The 17,465-nt window shown below is 38.8% G+C and overlaps 1 protein-coding gene and 10 non-coding genes across 11 annotated transcripts; 10 read left to right on the top strand and 1 right to left on the bottom strand.

The window, feature by feature from the left end:
- The first annotated feature begins 8,133 nt into the window (after positions 1 to 8,133).
- trnae-uuc (transfer RNA glutamic acid (anticodon UUC)) lies at positions 8,134 to 8,205 on the top strand. Its single transcript has one exon. It is a non-coding gene; the product is annotated as a tRNA-Glu (tRNA).
- Positions 8,206 to 8,436: 231 nt separating this feature from the next.
- On the top strand, positions 8,437 to 8,508 carry trnae-uuc (transfer RNA glutamic acid (anticodon UUC)). The gene has a single exon. It is a non-coding gene; the product is annotated as a tRNA-Glu (tRNA).
- Positions 8,509 to 9,042: 534 nt separating this feature from the next.
- On the top strand, positions 9,043 to 9,114 carry trnae-uuc (transfer RNA glutamic acid (anticodon UUC)). The gene has a single exon. It is a non-coding gene; the product is annotated as a tRNA-Glu (tRNA).
- Positions 9,115 to 9,345: 231 nt separating this feature from the next.
- trnae-uuc (transfer RNA glutamic acid (anticodon UUC)) lies at positions 9,346 to 9,417 on the top strand. Its single transcript has one exon. It is a non-coding gene; the product is annotated as a tRNA-Glu (tRNA).
- Positions 9,418 to 9,647: 230 nt separating this feature from the next.
- trnae-uuc (transfer RNA glutamic acid (anticodon UUC)) lies at positions 9,648 to 9,719 on the top strand. The gene has a single exon. It is a non-coding gene; the product is annotated as a tRNA-Glu (tRNA).
- Positions 9,720 to 9,950: 231 nt separating this feature from the next.
- trnae-uuc (transfer RNA glutamic acid (anticodon UUC)) lies at positions 9,951 to 10,022 on the top strand. Its single transcript has one exon. It is a non-coding gene; the product is annotated as a tRNA-Glu (tRNA).
- A 1,060-nt stretch (positions 10,023 to 11,082) lies between these two features.
- On the top strand, positions 11,083 to 11,154 carry trnae-uuc (transfer RNA glutamic acid (anticodon UUC)). Its single transcript has one exon. It is a non-coding gene; the product is annotated as a tRNA-Glu (tRNA).
- A 230-nt stretch (positions 11,155 to 11,384) lies between these two features.
- trnae-uuc (transfer RNA glutamic acid (anticodon UUC)) lies at positions 11,385 to 11,456 on the top strand. Its single transcript has one exon. It is a non-coding gene; the product is annotated as a tRNA-Glu (tRNA).
- Positions 11,457 to 11,643: 187 nt separating this feature from the next.
- Positions 11,644 to 11,715, top strand: trnae-uuc (transfer RNA glutamic acid (anticodon UUC)). Its single transcript has one exon. It is a non-coding gene; the product is annotated as a tRNA-Glu (tRNA).
- Positions 11,716 to 11,947: 232 nt separating this feature from the next.
- trnae-uuc (transfer RNA glutamic acid (anticodon UUC)) lies at positions 11,948 to 12,019 on the top strand. The gene has a single exon. It is a non-coding gene; the product is annotated as a tRNA-Glu (tRNA).
- A 1,045-nt stretch (positions 12,020 to 13,064) lies between these two features.
- On the bottom strand, positions 13,065 to 17,036 carry car15 (carbonic anhydrase 15). The gene is made up of 8 exons (XM_034096131.1): positions 16,791 to 17,036; positions 16,653 to 16,682; positions 16,005 to 16,181; positions 15,463 to 15,608; positions 15,272 to 15,364; positions 14,739 to 14,805; positions 14,487 to 14,647; positions 13,065 to 14,400 (listed from the first exon to the last, which is right to left on the bottom strand). The coding sequence occupies exons 1-8, from the start codon at positions 16,840 to 16,842 to the stop codon at positions 14,179 to 14,181; spliced, it is 948 nt and encodes a 315-aa protein (XP_033952022.1). The 5' UTR covers positions 16,843 to 17,036; the 3' UTR covers positions 13,065 to 14,178.
- Positions 17,037 to 17,465: the final 429 nt, after the last annotated feature.

The raw sequence follows: 17,465 nt of genomic DNA, 5'->3' as shown, positions 1-17,465 counted from the left end.
CAAACCTTTACACTATGCAACAACAACTGGTGACTCCCAATGCTCAACTAACTCATTAGAGTATGTCCCTTATCTGACTAAACTCATACCTAGTCTTGGTACAGATACTTGTGGCGGGTATTTATTCACTGAAACCCAGTGGCACTGGAAAGCAACTGTATACACAGCGACCCCACAAGAAACCATGGACGTGATCCCGAGACAACTGCTCTAGCCACTTTCTCTGTCACACTAAACCCAACCCCCGACAACAGACTCTCTATTAGAACCTGCTGCTTGGCCTCACAGAGGAGAACATCAGTCACATGCCACACCAAACATTTAGCATGTTTACCTCAAAGAAAACTGGCCCAAACTAGATTATAATAAAGCTCTCCAAAACAACTACATCCATGTGTGATACTCCAACCTAAATTAGTACAGAAAATTCATACCGACAAAATGTATGTCAAAATTTGACTTTTGACTTTAGACGAGCCCCCATGTCACGCCCTGGCTCAAGGACGGACAAAGGAAGGAGACCACACATGATTCATCCAATTGCAGTGCATTTATTTAAAGAAATTAATTAACTATGAAGTCAGTTAATCAGTTATGTGTGTAGTGTGTGGGTGTTGCAGCATCTGATATTTAAGAAGTGTGTTACATTTGAAAATGTCAGAAAGTCTTGTTGCAATTTCCAGATATTAAAGGAGGTCCTTTGAGTTCCTCTGTTAATTATCAAATAGTAGCAGTTAAGTGAATACTGTTCAAACAATACCTGTGTTTGTGTTTTATATTGATTTATCTGTTTCATCCTTTCATAAATGTGAGGACTAAAATGGCGGTAGATAAAGGCCTGTTAAGGGTTTTATTGCTGTGGGGGAGCTGGAGCAAGACCCCACTGTGGTCTCTGGAATGTGATGGGGGGATGTGTGTATGTGTGGAGGCTGGAGACAGTGAGGGTCAGAGGTGTTTGTTTGAGATGACTGGAAAAGACGACCAGTTGTCCTTAAACTCCACCCCTTCCTGTATCATTTGGTATGAAAGCCTATCCAGCTTGCTGTTCTGCCTCTCTCTCCTCGCACCGCTTGGACTGGAACGTCGTGGCGGCCTGTGGGCAGGGGCCAGGGGTGGGCCCACTTCTGACATTATGCATATGAAATGATATGGTCTTGTATGGTAATGTATTTGATTGTATTGCATTGTATATTACCATTAAAGTGGATTATTGTTTAACAGTTAATTGTATGCTCTGGATTTCCTTCCTGTAAGATATCAGCTTGTTTAGGGACGCGCGGAGATTTGAAAATGCGGACTAGTTCTCCACTCATATCTCCTTCAAATGGTGACCCGACGTTTCTGAATAAACAGAGCTGTGGAAGGATTCAGATGACCAGACTGGGTCGGGAACAAACACTTTTAGACACCTCAGACAATCGCAGAGCCCTGCAGCTACATATAAGGTAACAAAACTGTAGGATTGTCTGTAGGCGTTTCAGAGTGTTTTTGAAGTTTAAATGGAATATACAATGCATATTTTTACTATGTTAGGAAAGTTATATAAAACACGTGAACGTTGATCGCAAAGTAAACAGAGAGTCCTGCGTGACGAGATATGAAGCGGTTTGGCGTGGATCTTAGGTCGTTTATTCCTGAGTGGCGTGGAAACGATGCAGTTCGTGGGCTGTGAGGTGAAATTCCTACACGACGAAACCTGGACACTCGATATATCAGATCGAGTCGCCGTTTAAAACTGAGGTTCAATAGCAGACTGACGCCATAAGCTAAAGTGCCAGCGGTCTACTATTTGTTCAATTCAGGGGAGAGAAAGCAAACGTCACCATGTGACGGGAACCGGCTCTCGTTTCCCTTGTCTGTAAACATTAATTTGAAAGGCTGACGTAAACATAACGTTGATCGCAAGGTAGACAGAGAGTCCTGCGTGACGACATATGAAGCACGTTATCAAGCTGGACAAACTGTACGGGGAATAAATCTGTGTGATTTTTACCTAAAATAATTGTGTGAGCACAGACAATGCACTCAGAAGAGTGAAGCTCATTTGTGCTCTGCTGCTGCCATCTAGTGGCTGAAAGGGGGGGAAGCACGTTAACGACTAAGTCAGATAAATAAAAGCGAAGTCAAAATGGAACATCAGAAAAGTAAAGACAATTCTGAAGTTCCAGGGAGTTCCAGGGAGCAATGGGAACAGATTAAGAGATTGATTTTAAGTGGAGTCAAACAGGGAGCGAAAGACAAGGCTTGTATGTAGGTTGTCATTGTTGATTAGTAAAGACCTTGTTTTATGTTGGTAAATGTAATTGTACAAGAGCAAGCTATTCATCACAATTGTATTTTTAGGTTATGAATAAAACAAAGAGTAGTAGCCTAAGTGATAAGCAGAAGGGTTTTTGAACGCTTGTCAGTTATGACAGGGGTGCTTATGCCCGCTTCGGTTTTCAATGTGCGCCATCACGTTAAAACAGAGGATTGGTGGCATTTTCAGTTCATTGCTTGCTTCCACACGCCTTCCCCCTCCTTGTCTCTTTCACGACTATAGTTAATGCATTAGAACGATTGTTAACTTGCCGTGTTTCTAGAAATCGGACTCACTGTTCCGGAACGGCCTTTCAAAATAAAAGCCAAAGGCCGCTGTTCGCCAGAGAGGCCTTCACAATAAAACAGTAATTTGCTTAACAATATATTGAACTTTAAATATTGATTTTAATTCATTACAGATCTAACCTGCTTGTAACACAACTTAGATAATAGAATAAGCAAGTGGTTAAAGGGGGTTTCCTGTCTGGCTCATTTGATTTAGAACTGAATTAAGGGAGAATAGTGTTTTATGAGTCATTCCTCATGGTTTCTAAAGATAAATCATCAGTTTGTCTGGACTTTGATATAGAGATAGGATCATGGTGGAGAAGGAAGACCTTTTTTGGTTTCAAATTAAAGAAGAGTTTAAAGATGAAGTAAGCAGGACTTCAACTGGCCAAAAGAGATTTTAAAGTTTAACATTCTTGGTTAGCAAACAAGACATCTAATTATTATGTCACACATGATAATCTTGTTATAGAAACTAGCTTAAAATATTGGAGAAAATATGTAGATGTTCTTTCGTAGTGTGTGGAATATGTGATGCTGGAAACATGTACGTTTTTCAATGTATAGGACAAAATGGTTTCCTGAAAGAGTTATGTTGGGTAAATATGTAGCAATGGATGAAACAATTTTTAGAGTGAGTTTTTGTGATATCATTAGTAGACATCAATTATGTTGTTTAGATGGCATTTAACAATTAAGACAGATAGTATGATTAGAAAGAGTCAGAGTGGAAAGGGTTGGATTTATTTAACCTCAGTGTGCTAGATTTTTTTTAAAGGTAATGCATCCCGAGACCTGGACTCCCCCTCTGAGTTAGAAAAGGCTATGATCCCGACCCTCCAAGCAGACAAAATACCTAACCCAACAGGAGACTCCTCCTTCTCCATCGAACAGACAGAGAACCAGAGCTGAAACAACAACAACAAGACTGCAGCCAGAACTATCTCCACCTGTGGCATCCAGAACCAAACAGCATGCTGACAGGCAGAGATCTACGCTCATCAGTCCCTCAGACGGGACCATGAAGTTCCAAGCTGAGCACAAGAACAAAGTGTGGGACATGAGAGCAGAATCCGCCCTCTATAAAAACAGCAGGGAGACTGTAAAGGAGGAGATGAAATGCAAAGCAGTGCAAGAACATTGGCATGATGGGGGATGCAGATGTAACTGGGCCAATGGCTGCCTAAAAGAGTTACAGCGGATGAAGTTACAGCTGATGGACTGAAGAGAACACAGAATCAGAGGAGTTGGCATGGTCGATTAGAAGTGAGGAGGCCGGGGTCACGGCTTGAGAAAACCAGAGGAGGAGAAAAGGAGAACGGGAATGAGTGAGTTTACACATAAACACACTTATTCACAAAACGCACATTTAAAGCATAAATACGTAAAGACAGAAAGATTTATTAAATTAAAAATAGCAGTAAACTATTAGAGTAAAATGAGAACACACTGAGGGTTAAAGGGGGCCACATGACAGAGTACAACCATATTCTTCAATCTTTTCATCATGTTAACAAAATATTCTTTGACATTTTTTATTCACGTGTGAATAAAGTAGTGGGATAGTTTTAGGAACCACTCTATAAGACAAATCTTTATCTGTATGGATAATGTTAAAGGGAGAGCTGGTGCCAAGCTAGATATAGTATTCCAATCTAAATAATTGATTTCACCATTGTAGCATGGTTATTACCATAGGAAATATGAAATGACTTCTGTTTTTAAATCCTTGATAAAGGAGGGAGTAATTGTTGCATGTTCGGACATCCAGGGTTCCACACACTGCTAAAGAGTTTAACATTGATTTTTAGGTGGACCAGAATTGAGGACGTGTGGTTGTTATACCATTGTTATCATGAACAAAAGATAAATATAAATAAGTGAAGATAAGAAGATGTATTGACCATAAATTAGTCAATTGGTAAATAAAAATAGCGGAAAAGAGGAGAACTATTAAAGTGAAGTGGAAAATCAGTCTAAAACACACTGATAGGAAAAGGGGGGCATGAAGGAAGTATGCACTGGACTTTTTATTCGTGTGTGAATTTGGTAGTGTTTTAATTTGTTACAGTATTGATCAGTTCAAAGGGAGAGTTTTAGTAACAGCTCTATAAGATCAGATACATATTTATTTATATAGGTCATGTTGAAGGGAAAGCTGGTTCTAAACGAAATATAGTATTTCAATTTGAGGTACTGGTTTCATGTTCAGACACCCAGAGTTCCACGCACTGTTAAAGAGGGTAACATTGTTCTTTAAGTGCACCAGAATTGAAGATAAATTGATAGAATGAGTTATGGAATACATAGCAGATCTTTACAGATCCTAGTAATGTTTTGACACAAGATAGTGATGTACACATGTTTCTGAAATAGATCTATTAGTCATTTTAATACTAATTAGGTGTAAATGAATTGCAGTAATAGTAATAGTACAATAAGGAAGTGACATCTTTTTGGCTAGACACTTTTCAGGGAATGTGGGAAACAGCAAGGAGGGGTTGGAGATATCTTGAACATTATAGTTGTAATTGTGAATTAATAAATGATGGCGCTCCATATATACAGATTTTTATAGACGGAGGATGCTGGCCTGTGCTGGAACATCAAAGTCTCTGCAGAGCACGACACATGGCCAAAAAGACTGAGACCAACTGACCGACAGGGTAACTTGGGAAGGCACTGTCAATGACTGACTCTGCGGTGAACCTGACCAAACCTGACTTTACAACCTGACAGTGTGAGTGTGAGTGTGTGTATGTCTGCACCTGATCAGTGCAACTGCATGATTTAAAACGATGACTAATCAAGCATGTTTTGGACTAACACATTATTTTTGTGTGATAATAATGTGTGAAATGAGAGGTTTCCTAACATTGCACAAAAGGGGAAACCGTATCTAATCTGCTTGATGATATTTCACTCCCACAGGAGGTGGCGGTTTGAAGAATGTGAAACTCAAACTATGACATTTGGAATTCTGTTTCTTTTAGGACTGAATGATGGAGAGAAACCCTCTCAAGTGTTTACTGTGGAAATAATGGATGTACATTTGGGAAAAATGTTTGGTATTGTCTTATAATCCATTATGACCTGAAGGTTTTCTTCCCATACAGGTTTTTGTTTACACATGAGATAATGTGTAAAAAAGGGGGAGTGTAAACTTTACAATGTACATTTTTCATTTAGGGACTGAAAGGAACCGGCTGGCCCAACTCCATTGTTCAATCTGACCATTGATTGACAGTTTTAGAATTGACCTGCTCCATATTTGGGGATAACACACTGTTTGATGAATGTTGACATGTCTCTAATATTGATTGAATTATAGCAGGTAACACAGATAAAGAATCAGTGGCCAAGGGGCTGCTGGGAGAGATGTAAGTCCAGAATGGAAAATTGAAGAAGCTGACCTGTGAGTAATGTTTCAACAGACAACATCATGTAACTAGCCTGGTATAGAAGTAAGAGCCATAGACTTTATTGTTTAGGTCATTATGGGGATATACATTTCATCTACATTTATAATAGAAAGACATTTGATGACAGTTTGTTGGAATTCTGTATTCATTTTTTCAGTAGGATAATATCTAAGCACTGACGGGTAGAAGCAGTATCACCAGGAAGCCATTCACTTTGTTAGTATTGTGATTTTGGTTGTTTTTGAATCCATAACATTAGTGTGTTTCTTTACCAGAAACATTAGCAGTTCAAATCATATTTAGATTTTTAATGGGATCTCAAGGATTTCATTTAAAAATAAACACAGATGCTTGTCAGAAATTCAGAGCTATTGAAATATGTTATTTAGTTTACCTAAAGATGTTGGGGTTCTTATTTAGTTGGCACAGTCCAAGTATTAAGATTCTGAAGCTGCACAATTAATTTAGAAAACCTGTGCACAGACGTCTGTTGTTTTAAGACACCCCACCAACAGGATCCAAGTGGCCACGCACTGGTGGGTCAAACAGCCGAGGGCCCCAGAGCCCGGAGCGTAGGCTTGAGGGATTTGTATCAGATTTCTCCACACAGGTTGTGGATGCCAAAAGGGGGACCCGAGACGCAGGAGGCTGACTGTCAACCCCAGGCTCTCCGGCCCCGACCGAGTGACCCAGAGGACATCCAATGCCGTCCGTCTACAAGGAAAGGGGGACAACGGGTACCACTGGAGCCAGTGTGCGGTCGGGAAAACACCTGCGAGGACCCAGGACGGATCTGGCTCTCGTCATGGAGGTCGACTCGGATGCTGTCATCAGCGGACTGGAGGAGAAGGACCTCGAGGACATCCATCCAGCAGTCCCTCCCTATCAGCTGTCGTGTGGGCTATTCCTTTGGGGGGGGGGCGGGCAGGCGGGCTGATGATTCACCACCAGGAGACCGCTTCTTGGCACTCAGCTGCCCCCTCATGGTTCCTTCACTGCCATGGGAAGTGATGTTCTGTTCCTTCACGATTTCAAATACTTTGGATCTCAGTTTCTGATGATATTGGAGAGGAATGACAATAGTTATGTTTCAAGTGCCTTGTGTAAGTTGCACTCTTTTAGGAGAGTGCAAAAGGGGGATTGCAGCATCTGATATTTAAGAAGTGTGTTACATTTGAAAATGTCAGAAAGTCTTGTTGCAATTTCCAGATATTAAAGGAGGTCCTTTGAGTTCCTCTGTTAATTATCAAATAGTAGCAGTTAAGTGAATACTGTTCAAACAATACCTGTGTTTGTGTTTTATATTGATTTATCTGTTTCATCCTTTCATAAATGTGAGGACTAAAATGGCGGTAGATAAAGGCCTGTTAAGGGTTTTATTGCTGTGGGGGAGCTGGAGCAAGACCCCACTGTGGTCTCTGGAATGTGATGGGGGGATGTGTGTATGTGTGGAGGCTGGAGACAGTGAGGGTCAGAGGTGTTTGTTTGAGATGACTGGAAAAGACGACCAGTTGTCCTTAAACTCCACCCCTTCCTGTATCATTTGGTATGAAAGCCTATCCAGCTTGCTGTTCTGCCTCTCTCTCCTCGCGCCGCTTGGACTGGAACGTCGTGGCGGCCTGTGGGCCGGGGCCAGGGGTGGGCCCACTTCTGACATTATGCATATGAAATGATATGGTCTTGTATGGTAATGTATTTAATTGTATTGCATTGTATATTACCATTAAAGTGGATTATTGTTTAACGGTTAATTGTATGCTCTGGATTTCCTTCCTGTAAGATATCAGCTTGTTTAGGGACGCGCGGAGATTTGAAAATGCGGACTAGTTCTCCACTCATATCTCCTTCAGTGTGTGAACATGCATCAGTATAGATAGAAAGAACCAACCAACCAACCAACCAACCAACCAACCAACCAACCAAGGTCCAGTAGAGCCAAGCTACCCAAGAGGAGAGAGAGACTGACTGCTCAGGCACCCATACTTGTAGCTGAGCAGTCAACCCAAATCAGGTGTCAGCAATCTCTCCTGATTTGGGGAGTGGCTAACCAGGGACCTGAGTCTAAGGCCTAGGGCCCGTCACAATAGTGTGTCGAAAAATGTGAAAAAATACACAAAAGTTGTCCCATATGGTCTAGCGGTTAGGATTCCTGGTTTTCACCCAGATGGCCCGGGTTCGACTCCCGGTATGGGAACAAGTTTTATATGGGGAAATAATCAAAGTATAAACTGTCCTAAAAAAATCGAACATATATAAGGCATTTTAAGAAAAAGTCATAGTATAGTGTGTCGAAAAATGTGAAAACAAAACCATGGTATCGTGTGTCGAAATATTTGAAAACAAGTTATAGTATGGTTTGTCAATCATTTGGATAACAAGTCACAGTATAGTCTGTCAAAAAATGTGATAAAAGACACAAAAGATGTCCCATATGGTCTAGCGGTTAGGATTCCTGGATTTCACCCAGGTGGCCCGGGTTCGACTCCCGGTATGGGAACAAGTTTTATAGGCGGAAAATAATCAAAGTATAAACTATCCTAAAAAAATGGAACATATATAAGACATTTTAAGAAAAAGTCATAGTATAGTGTGTCGAAAAATATGAAAACAAAACCATGGAATGGTGTATCGAAACATTTGAAAAAAAGTCATAGTATGGTATGTCAATCATTTGGAAAAAAGTCACAGTATAGTGTGTAGAAAAATGTTAAAAAGACACAAAAGATGTCCCATATGGTCTAGCGATTAGGATTCCCGGTTTTCACCCAGGTGGCCCGGTTTCGACTTCCGGTATGGGAACAAGTTTTATATGGGGAAAATAATCAAAGTATAAACTGTCCTAAAAAAATGTAATATGTGTAAGAAATGTTAAGAAAAAGTCATAGTATAGTGTGTCGATAAAATGTGAAAACAAAACCATGGAATGGTGTATCGAAACATTTGAAAAAAAGTCATAGTATGTTATGTCAATCATTTGGAAAAAAGTCACAGTATAGTGTGTCGAAAAATGTGAAAAAAGACAAAAAAGATGTCCCATATGGTCTAGCGGTTAGGATTCCTGGTTTTCACCCAGGTGGCCCGGGTTCGACTTCCGGTATGGGAACAAGTTTTATAGGCGGAAAATAATCAAAGTATAAACTATCCTAAAAAAATCGAACATATATAAGACATTTTAAGAAAAAGTCATAGTATAGTGTCTCGAAAAATGTGAAAACAAAACCATGGAATGGTGTATCGAAACATTTGAAAAAAAGTCATAGTATGTTATGTCAATCATTTGGAAAAAAGTCACAGTATAGTGTGTCGAAAAATGTGAAAAAAGACAAAAAAGATGTCCCATATGGTCTAGCGGTTAGGATTCCTGGTTTTCACCCAGGTGGCCCGGGTTCGACTTCCGGTATGGGAACAAGTTTTATAGGCGGAAAATAATCAAAGTATAAACTATCCTAAAAAAATCGAACATATATAAGACATTTTAAGAAAAAGTCATAGTATAGTGTGTCGAAAAATGTGAAAACAAAACCATGGAATGGTGTATCGAAACATTTGAAAAAAAGTCATGGTATGGTATGTCATCATTTGGAAAAAAGTCACAGTATAGTGTGTATAAAAATTTGAAAAAAGACACAAAAGTTGTCCCATATGGTCTAGCGGTTAGGATTCCTGGTTTTCACCCAGGTGGCCCGGGTTCGACTCCCGGTATGAGAACTAGTTTTATATGGGGAAATTAATCAAAGTATAAACTGTCCTAAAAAAATCGAACATATATAAGACATTTTAAGAAAAAGTCATAGTATAGTCTGTCGAAAAATGTGAAAACAAAACCATGGAATGGTGTATCGAAACATTTGAAAAAAAGTCATAGTATGTTATGTCAATCATTTGGAAAAAAGTCACAGTATAGTGTGTCGAAAAATGTGAAAAAAGACACAAAAGATGTCCCATATGGTCTAGCGGTTAGGATTCCTGGTTTTCACCCAGGTGGCCCGGGTTCGACTCCCGGTATGGGAACAAGTTTTATAGGCGGAAAATAATCAAAGTATAAACTATCCTAAAAAAATCGAATATATGTCAGAAATAAAATAAAAAGTCATAGTATAGTGTTTCGAAAAATGTGAAAACAAAACCATGGTATTGTAGTTTGTCGAAACATTTGAAAAAAAGTTATAGTATGGTTTGTCAATCATTTGGATAAAAAGTCACAGTATAGTCTGTCAAAAAATGTGATAAAAGACACAAAAGATGTCCCATATGGTCTAGCGATTAGGATTCCGGGTTTTCACCCAGGTGGCCCGGGTTCCACTCCCGGTATGGGAACAAGTTTTATAAGGGTAAATAAATCAAAGTATAAACTGTCCTAAAAAAATGTAATATATGTAAGAAATTTTAAGAAAAAGTCATAGTATAGTGTGTCGATAAAATGTGAAAACAAAACCATGGAATGGTGTATCGAAACATTTGAAAAAAAGTCATAGTATGTTATGTCAATCATTTGTAAAAAAGTCACAGTATAGTCTGTAGAAAAATGTGAAAAAAGACAAAAAAGTTGTCCCATATGGTCTAGCGGTTAGGATCCCTGGTTTTCACCCAGGTGGCCCTGGTTCGACTCCTGGTATGGGAACAAGTTTTATAGGCGGAAAATAATCAAAGTATAAACTATCCTAAAAAAAAATCGAATATATGTAATGTGAAAACAAAACCATGGTATAGTCTGTCGAAACATTTGAAAACAAGTTATAGTATGGTATGTCAATCATTTGGATAACAAGTCACAGTATAGTCTGTCAAAAAATGTGATAAAAGACACAAAAGATGTCCCATATGGTCTAGCGTTTACTATTCCTGGTTTTCACCCAGGTGGCCCGGGTTCGACTCCCGGTATGGGAACAAGTTTTATAGGCGGAAAATAATCAAAGTATAAACTATCCTAAAAAAAATCGAATATATGTAATGTGAAAACAAAACCATGGTAGAGTGTGTCGAAAACAAGTTATAGTATGGTATGTCAATCATTTGGATAAAAAGTCACAGTATAGTCTGTCAAAAAATTTGATAAAAGGCACAAAAGATGTCCCATATGGTCTAGCGGTTAGGATTCCTGGTTTTCACCCAGGTGGCCCGGGTTCGACTCCCGGTATGGGAATAAGTTTTATAGGCGGAAAATAATCAAAGTAAAAACTATCCTAAAAAAATCGAATATATGTCAGAAATAAAATAAAAAGTCATAGTATAATGTGTCGAAAAATGTGAAAACAAAACCATGGAATGGTGTATCGAAACATTTGAAAAAAAGTCATAGTATTTTATGTCAATCATTTGGAAAAAAGTCACAGTATAGTGTGTCGAAAAATGTGAAAAAAGACACAAAAGATGTCCCATATGGTCTAGCGGTTAGGATTCCTGGTTTTCACCCAGGTGGCCCGGGTTCGACTCCCGGTATGGGAACAAGTTTTATAGGCGGAAAATAATCAAAGTATAAACTATCCTAAAAAAAATCGAATATATGTAATGTGAAAACAAAACCATGGAATGGTGTATCGAAACATTTGAAAAAAAGTCATAGTATGTTATGTCAATCATTTGGAAAAAAGTCACAGTGTGTCGAAAAATGTGAAAAAATACACAAAAGATGTCCCATATGGTCTAGCGGTTAGGATTCCTGGTTTTCACCCAGGTGGCCCGGGTTCGACTCCCGGTATGGGAACAAGTTTTATAGGCGGAAAATAATCAAAGTATAAACTGTCCTAAAAAAACGTAATATATGTAAGAAATGTTAAGAAAAAGTCATAGTATAGTGTGTTGATAAAATGTGAAAACAAAACCGTGGAATGGTTTATCGAAACATTTGAAAAAAAGTCATAGTATGGTATGTCAATCATTTGGAAAAAAGTCACAGTATAGTGTGTAGAAAAATGTGAAAAAAGACACAAAAGTTGTCCCATATGGTCTAGCGGTTAGGATTCCTGGTTTTCACCCAGGTGGCCCGGGTTCGACTCCCGGTATGGGAACAGATCTGGGAAAAATAATGAAAGTATAAGCTGTCTTAAAAAAATCGAATAGAGTGAGTAGAAAAAAAAAAAAAAAAGTTAATTGAAGGCTTTTGATATTTGATAAGTTCAACACAGAAACCCCCCAACAAAGATAAACCCAATTGAAGCCCTGAATGCAAACACTAAGAAGCAGCTGAGAAAACAATGAGTCTGTGTCTGGTTAGATCGACCAGCTAATCATGTGATTAATTGATTCACAAACACTCACACACATAGCTAGTGTGTGCAAATACTCATACAGGAATATATCACCCAAGCCACAACAGACACAATAGTGTGACATTTCTCCACTAAATAAAACTTAGAAGTGGTACCCACTACCCAATATATTTTAATATTTATTATGAAAGCCACTTAATGAAAGAGTTTTGGTTTTTTTAGGGGAGAAAACCCAAAACAATGCAGAAATTAGAGCATTTGTTTCCTGCTGTGTTTGTTTTTGTGAAAATCTGCATCCTGACGTCACCTTTGCTTATCATAGGACTCACATAAACACATACAGATCAGAGAAAGGCTTACAGTGTGTGTGTGTGTGTGTGTGTGTGTGTGTGTGTGTGTGTGTGTGTGTGTGTGTGTGTGTGTGTGTGTGTGTGTGTGTGTGTGTGTGTCACCTCTTGGCCATAAGAGTCAGAGGATGTTGACCACTAGCCTCCAGAGCAAGTGACCTGATTGGTCAGCCATTATCTCTCCTGCTGTGTTATTTTATTTATTTTCAACTGAAGATGTCTTGTTTGTTTTGTATTATTGCGGCACTGTTTTGATGTTTATATGAGAAACATTCAGATTTATCAGCTTGACTTTATGTCCTTACTTCTTTTTCACTAGCATAAACGGTATTCCTACTGGGTTTGTGTCATTTTAACATCTTATGTTGACGCTGACTCACCTCAGCCACAGATTTACAAATCACTGAAGCATAATAGTCATCGCCTCACAGAAAAGGAAACAATGCAGAGAAAGAAAGCAAATGTCTTTCATTAGTCAAAGACAACAACACATTGGACACAGAATAGTACGTTTATTGTTTCAATACATTAAACATTATATGAAAAGACTGTCAATCCCCGTATCTTATTATTTTTCTTGCATTCCTGATCTCCTTGTCTACATGATGCAGGTTTACACTGACGCTGGCCAATCCAAATATGCAAATGCTGCACACAAACACAGAAGATTTTGCATGGCGAATGCAGGAGTTGCGGCTCATTAGCATTAGCTTCACATTACTTAATGAGCTTGGTGTTCTTCAACAGAGCACAGGTGTTACTCATTACAAATGGTTCAGCTCCGCTGGATTATGGGTATAAGTGATTTAGCATGTAAAGCTGAATGGATTTCACCCCTTATTGTTTTAATAATTACACCTGTGGTTTTCCTGTAATGACTGTCAGAGAAATAGCTGGATTTTAGAAGACACTTGCTGCAGTAAGTGAACTTTGCATACACTAGGGCTATTCTGAAAATACCTCGAGCCAACACAACAGAAAAATCCTTTAAAACACATCTTTATGATTACCGCTTATTTCCCTTTTGCCATGCTAGCTCCACCATGAGGTTGACATTTTTGTTTTTTATTTAAATATTATACTTTTCATTTAGCACCAGGTCAACATTTTAATTGATTTTTTAAAATGTTTTCCTGTTTTATGATATTTTGAAAAATAATAACCTTCCTATGCACTTTGTGTGAAGTGCGAATAAGCAAATGTTAGCATGCTATACATTAACTAGCATGCTGGACAGAGACTCTTAGTGTTATATCTTACTATTCTATTTGACTAAATACATCTATTTTTCTTTTACTGTTAACATTTATATTGCTATAATCACGTATATTGCATCTTTTTCAAGCTAGGGTGCATACATCACAACTCGATCCTCAGTTCACATTATTTTGAACAAGTTAGTAACAAAACATTTTCACATTTCTGAATGCCCTAACCCTGCAGAGAGGAGAGGGCACAATCATAATACATTTAGTAACTAATCAACATTTACAGTACTTTTTTCACAATGTTTTAAAATATATAATCTTTGCTAGACTTCATCTAAACATCATCTAAAAGTCATTTTGGGGGTAAAATGAGTGGCAAAAATATGAATCCCCTTAAGTTGCGTTAGAGTCCAGAGATGATGAAGCTTCCCAGCAAAATGATTTGAAGCAGAGACAAAGCTGAGCTGAGGGGAAGCCTGGCCGCCCCCGCGAGGAGTTTGGCATCTTTGGACACGGACACTTTGCGTCCGAAGGTGGAGTGGATGTGTCTGAAGTTTCTCTGCAGAGGCGTCACCTGCTCTGCATCCTCCTCTGTGGAGAAGATCTGTGAGGTAAACTGAGCCAGCTGAGGAGGAAAGATAAAGGATAACTTACAGCACTCAGGAAACCATTTAGATGTTTGTTTTTCAGAATAAGACTCAAGAGACCTACTTGGGACCATGAGATGTAGACGGGGACTTCATACAGAGTCCACACCACCACCTGAGAGCAGGGGGGCGTGGTGAGGCTGCCATAGTAACGGTAATACTGACTCATGTTGTGCTTCGGCAGCAGGTTCATCAGCGGGAACGGCTTGATTTTAGTCGTCTGGCCTTGGGGGAGGATGCAAAGATGTGATGAGAACACGAGTTATAAACAACACAAACAGCAGGCTGGAGATGGTTTTCTAAAGTGACCTCTGACCTTTGTAAGCGACAGACGACAGCTTTTGTGATATGAGTCCAAAGTGCACATTGTCTGCATAGACAACCTGCAAGAAAGGGAAGACAAATCAGGATGTGTGTAGTGTACAATGTTGGGACAGATATTAGTTACCCCAAATATAGTCAAATAAAATTGTCTAATGTAATTATTATGTTTAATGTCTAATTATTATGTTGATTCTTTGAAACTTATGGCATCCAATTATTTTTAACAAATGCTGTTAACTGGGTTATATTCAAAAACAGGCAGTGTAAACTTTAAAGCTGTACACAAGAGTGATGACAAACTTTCGTAAAAAGTTCTTAAATATAACATGAATTAAGATTTTAACAGTGTAAAACAATATTTTATATATTCTACATTTAGTTTTGTCTGGATGTAACTTCTTTGCATTCAACAACATTTGGATGAGTAATTTGAATTAAATTACATGTTATACTTCAGTAGCTGTAATGGTCAGAAACTCCTTAACACTGCTTTCAAATACTTTACAACAAGTGTATTAAACTCACATCAATGAAGAATCCAAGCACAGCGAGTCCTGTTGGATCGTCTAATGCCGCCGTCAGATTGGGATGGATGGACTTCATGTTGACTATGTGCATCTAAAGTAGAAAACAACAACAACAAAAAGACATTAAGGAAAGGCTGCACAGCAACAGTTTTGTGATGGTGTAGAGCTCGTCTACTGACCATACTGTACCTCCATCGGGTATCTGCGTCCGTCCACCGTGTGCTCCGATCCGTTGGAAGCCGGGCCCCCCCAGTGGAAGTGCAGCTGGATGGTGTGGTACACATCTGGAAGACCTCCACCGCTCACTGACATGCCACCGCCAACCTCCATCACCACTGAGAGCAACCAGAAACATGCCATCACCAACTGAATATATACACATGCTTAAATCTTGAGAGGATGTGTGGTGTGTTCAGGGAAGGGCAATATGAGGAAAATGAAATATGACATTATTTTTGACCAATTAAATCTATTGATATTACGAGTTTAATCCTTGATGCTTTCACAAAATATTTTACACATTGAGCAGTAATGTTTATTTAATGATTAAAGCAGGTAAACACAAATAACTGAAGAGCTGAAACAGTCTGGTAAGTTCAGAAAAATACAACACTTTACAGTAATGCAGCAAAAGACTACACTTACAGTAGTACAGAATCTAAAACAATATCTAGTCTCATATCAAAATAATAATATAATATTGATATATTTCCAAGCCATATGACATTTACCAGAGTGTCCATCGTTTTTAAGTGTCCAGTGGCCCGTTTGGATCTCATCGAAGCCCTCCAGATGTAGATACTCCAGAGACTGGTTTCTGGTCATCTGGTGGTCCAGGTTGATGGGAGAGTGGAGCTCTTCAAGCAAAGGGTGACACGACGGGTACATGTCTCCCCATGCATAAGGATCTGGGATGGTGAAGAAGGCACATACGAACCGAATACAGACATGAAAGATCGAACAGAAGATCTTTTAGACACATTAGTGGTCTCCAAGTGGACATCTAGAGGATTTATGTGAGGAAAGACGATCAGTAATGAATCTGAAAGTTAATTCTTGTTCTGGAGCTTTTTATCAAGTCCTTAGCAGATACAAGATTACATTTTTTTCTCTATATTTTCTTAAAGGTTTAAGACTGAGATTAAGTTTAAGCTTGGGAAACTGTCAAGACAATGCCTTTTGAGCGGTTACCAATAAGAACAGCTAAAAAGTAATACAAAAAAAAAAGGGTCAACCTTAAATTGTCCTAATTTGAATAATGTCTCCTATTGGACAGTACATTTATCACCAACAAGTGGGAACATGAGATAGAGAGATGAATAAGAGAGCATATTATATCCGATCTGTGGTCTGAAAAAAAAAGAATAAAGGTAACTTACCACACTGAGGCTCATCGTAGCAGTAGTCTTCTGGAAATTACAAAAAGCAAAACGTTGATAAGCGTAATTTTCCTTTTGATTTTTTAAATGGCATTAAATAAATGTAGTCTCTCACTGAGATGTAAGCAGGAGCCTCACCTGAGTTAACGAGTGGAACAACAATAAAGAAGAGAGCAGCTGTCCAAACCATTTTAAGACCCGCAGCCCGAGGACTTCAGAGGGACAGGTGCTGATCTGAGGTAGGCTGAGGATCAGAGCCGCGTCCTGCTTAAGTAGGAGGTGAAAGCTGAGTTTGATTTTGTGCTGGTGTGATCAGTGAAGCGTGTCATTACCAATCTAGTGGTCTTTTCTGATCAACAGGCTCATTGATGCAGCACAGCTTCACCCCCCGGACCCCACCCCACTGCTGCCAGCATAGATGCCCAGTGACCAGTAACAAGAGCCATTCATCGCATGGGAAAGTCAGCTGAATTAGAAGAGGGCATAATATACACAGCGCCATATAAGGAGGCTGTAGAGATACATGAGCTGTATCTCTCTCAATACGTAAACAAATAAACATTTATGTTTTATAAGAAAGAAATCAAAATAAAATGTTATACATTTTTAAGTTTCCCTTTTTTATTCTAATATTGTCCAGCAACACAAGAGAGAATATATTGAAAGAGGCTGTAGAAATGTACCAACTGTACACTCAAAAGAAACAATTATTAGGAAACATTTAGTTTAGAGAAAGAAAACTTTCTTTTTGAGATGACATCTTATAAATGTTTGATTTTCTTCCTTTGATTTATTCAAATGTTTTCACGTTGA

This window comes from Pseudochaenichthys georgianus, chromosome 12 (genome assembly GCF_902827115.2).
Source record: "Pseudochaenichthys georgianus chromosome 12, fPseGeo1.2, whole genome shotgun sequence".
Taxonomy (NCBI): Eukaryota; Metazoa; Chordata; class Actinopteri; order Perciformes; family Channichthyidae; genus Pseudochaenichthys; species Pseudochaenichthys georgianus.
This window is presented reverse-complemented; position numbering and strand designations above follow the sequence as displayed.

What these genes read in the sequence shown, in the direction of transcription:
- car15 (XM_034096131.1), bottom strand. Translation starts at nt 16,842, where the DNA reads ATGGTTTGGACAGCTGCTCTCTTCTTTATTGTTGTTCCACTCGTTAAC. An exon ending in CTACGATGAGCCTCAGTGTG is followed by an intron (nt 16,182 to 16,652) that starts GTAAGTTACCTT and finishes TCACCATCCCAG; the next exon opens with ATCCTTATGCATGGGGAGAC. An exon ending in TCTACATCTCATGGTCCCAA is followed by an intron (nt 14,401 to 14,486) that starts GTAGGTCTCTTG and finishes TTTCCTCCTCAG; the next exon opens with CTGGCTCAGTTTACCTCACA.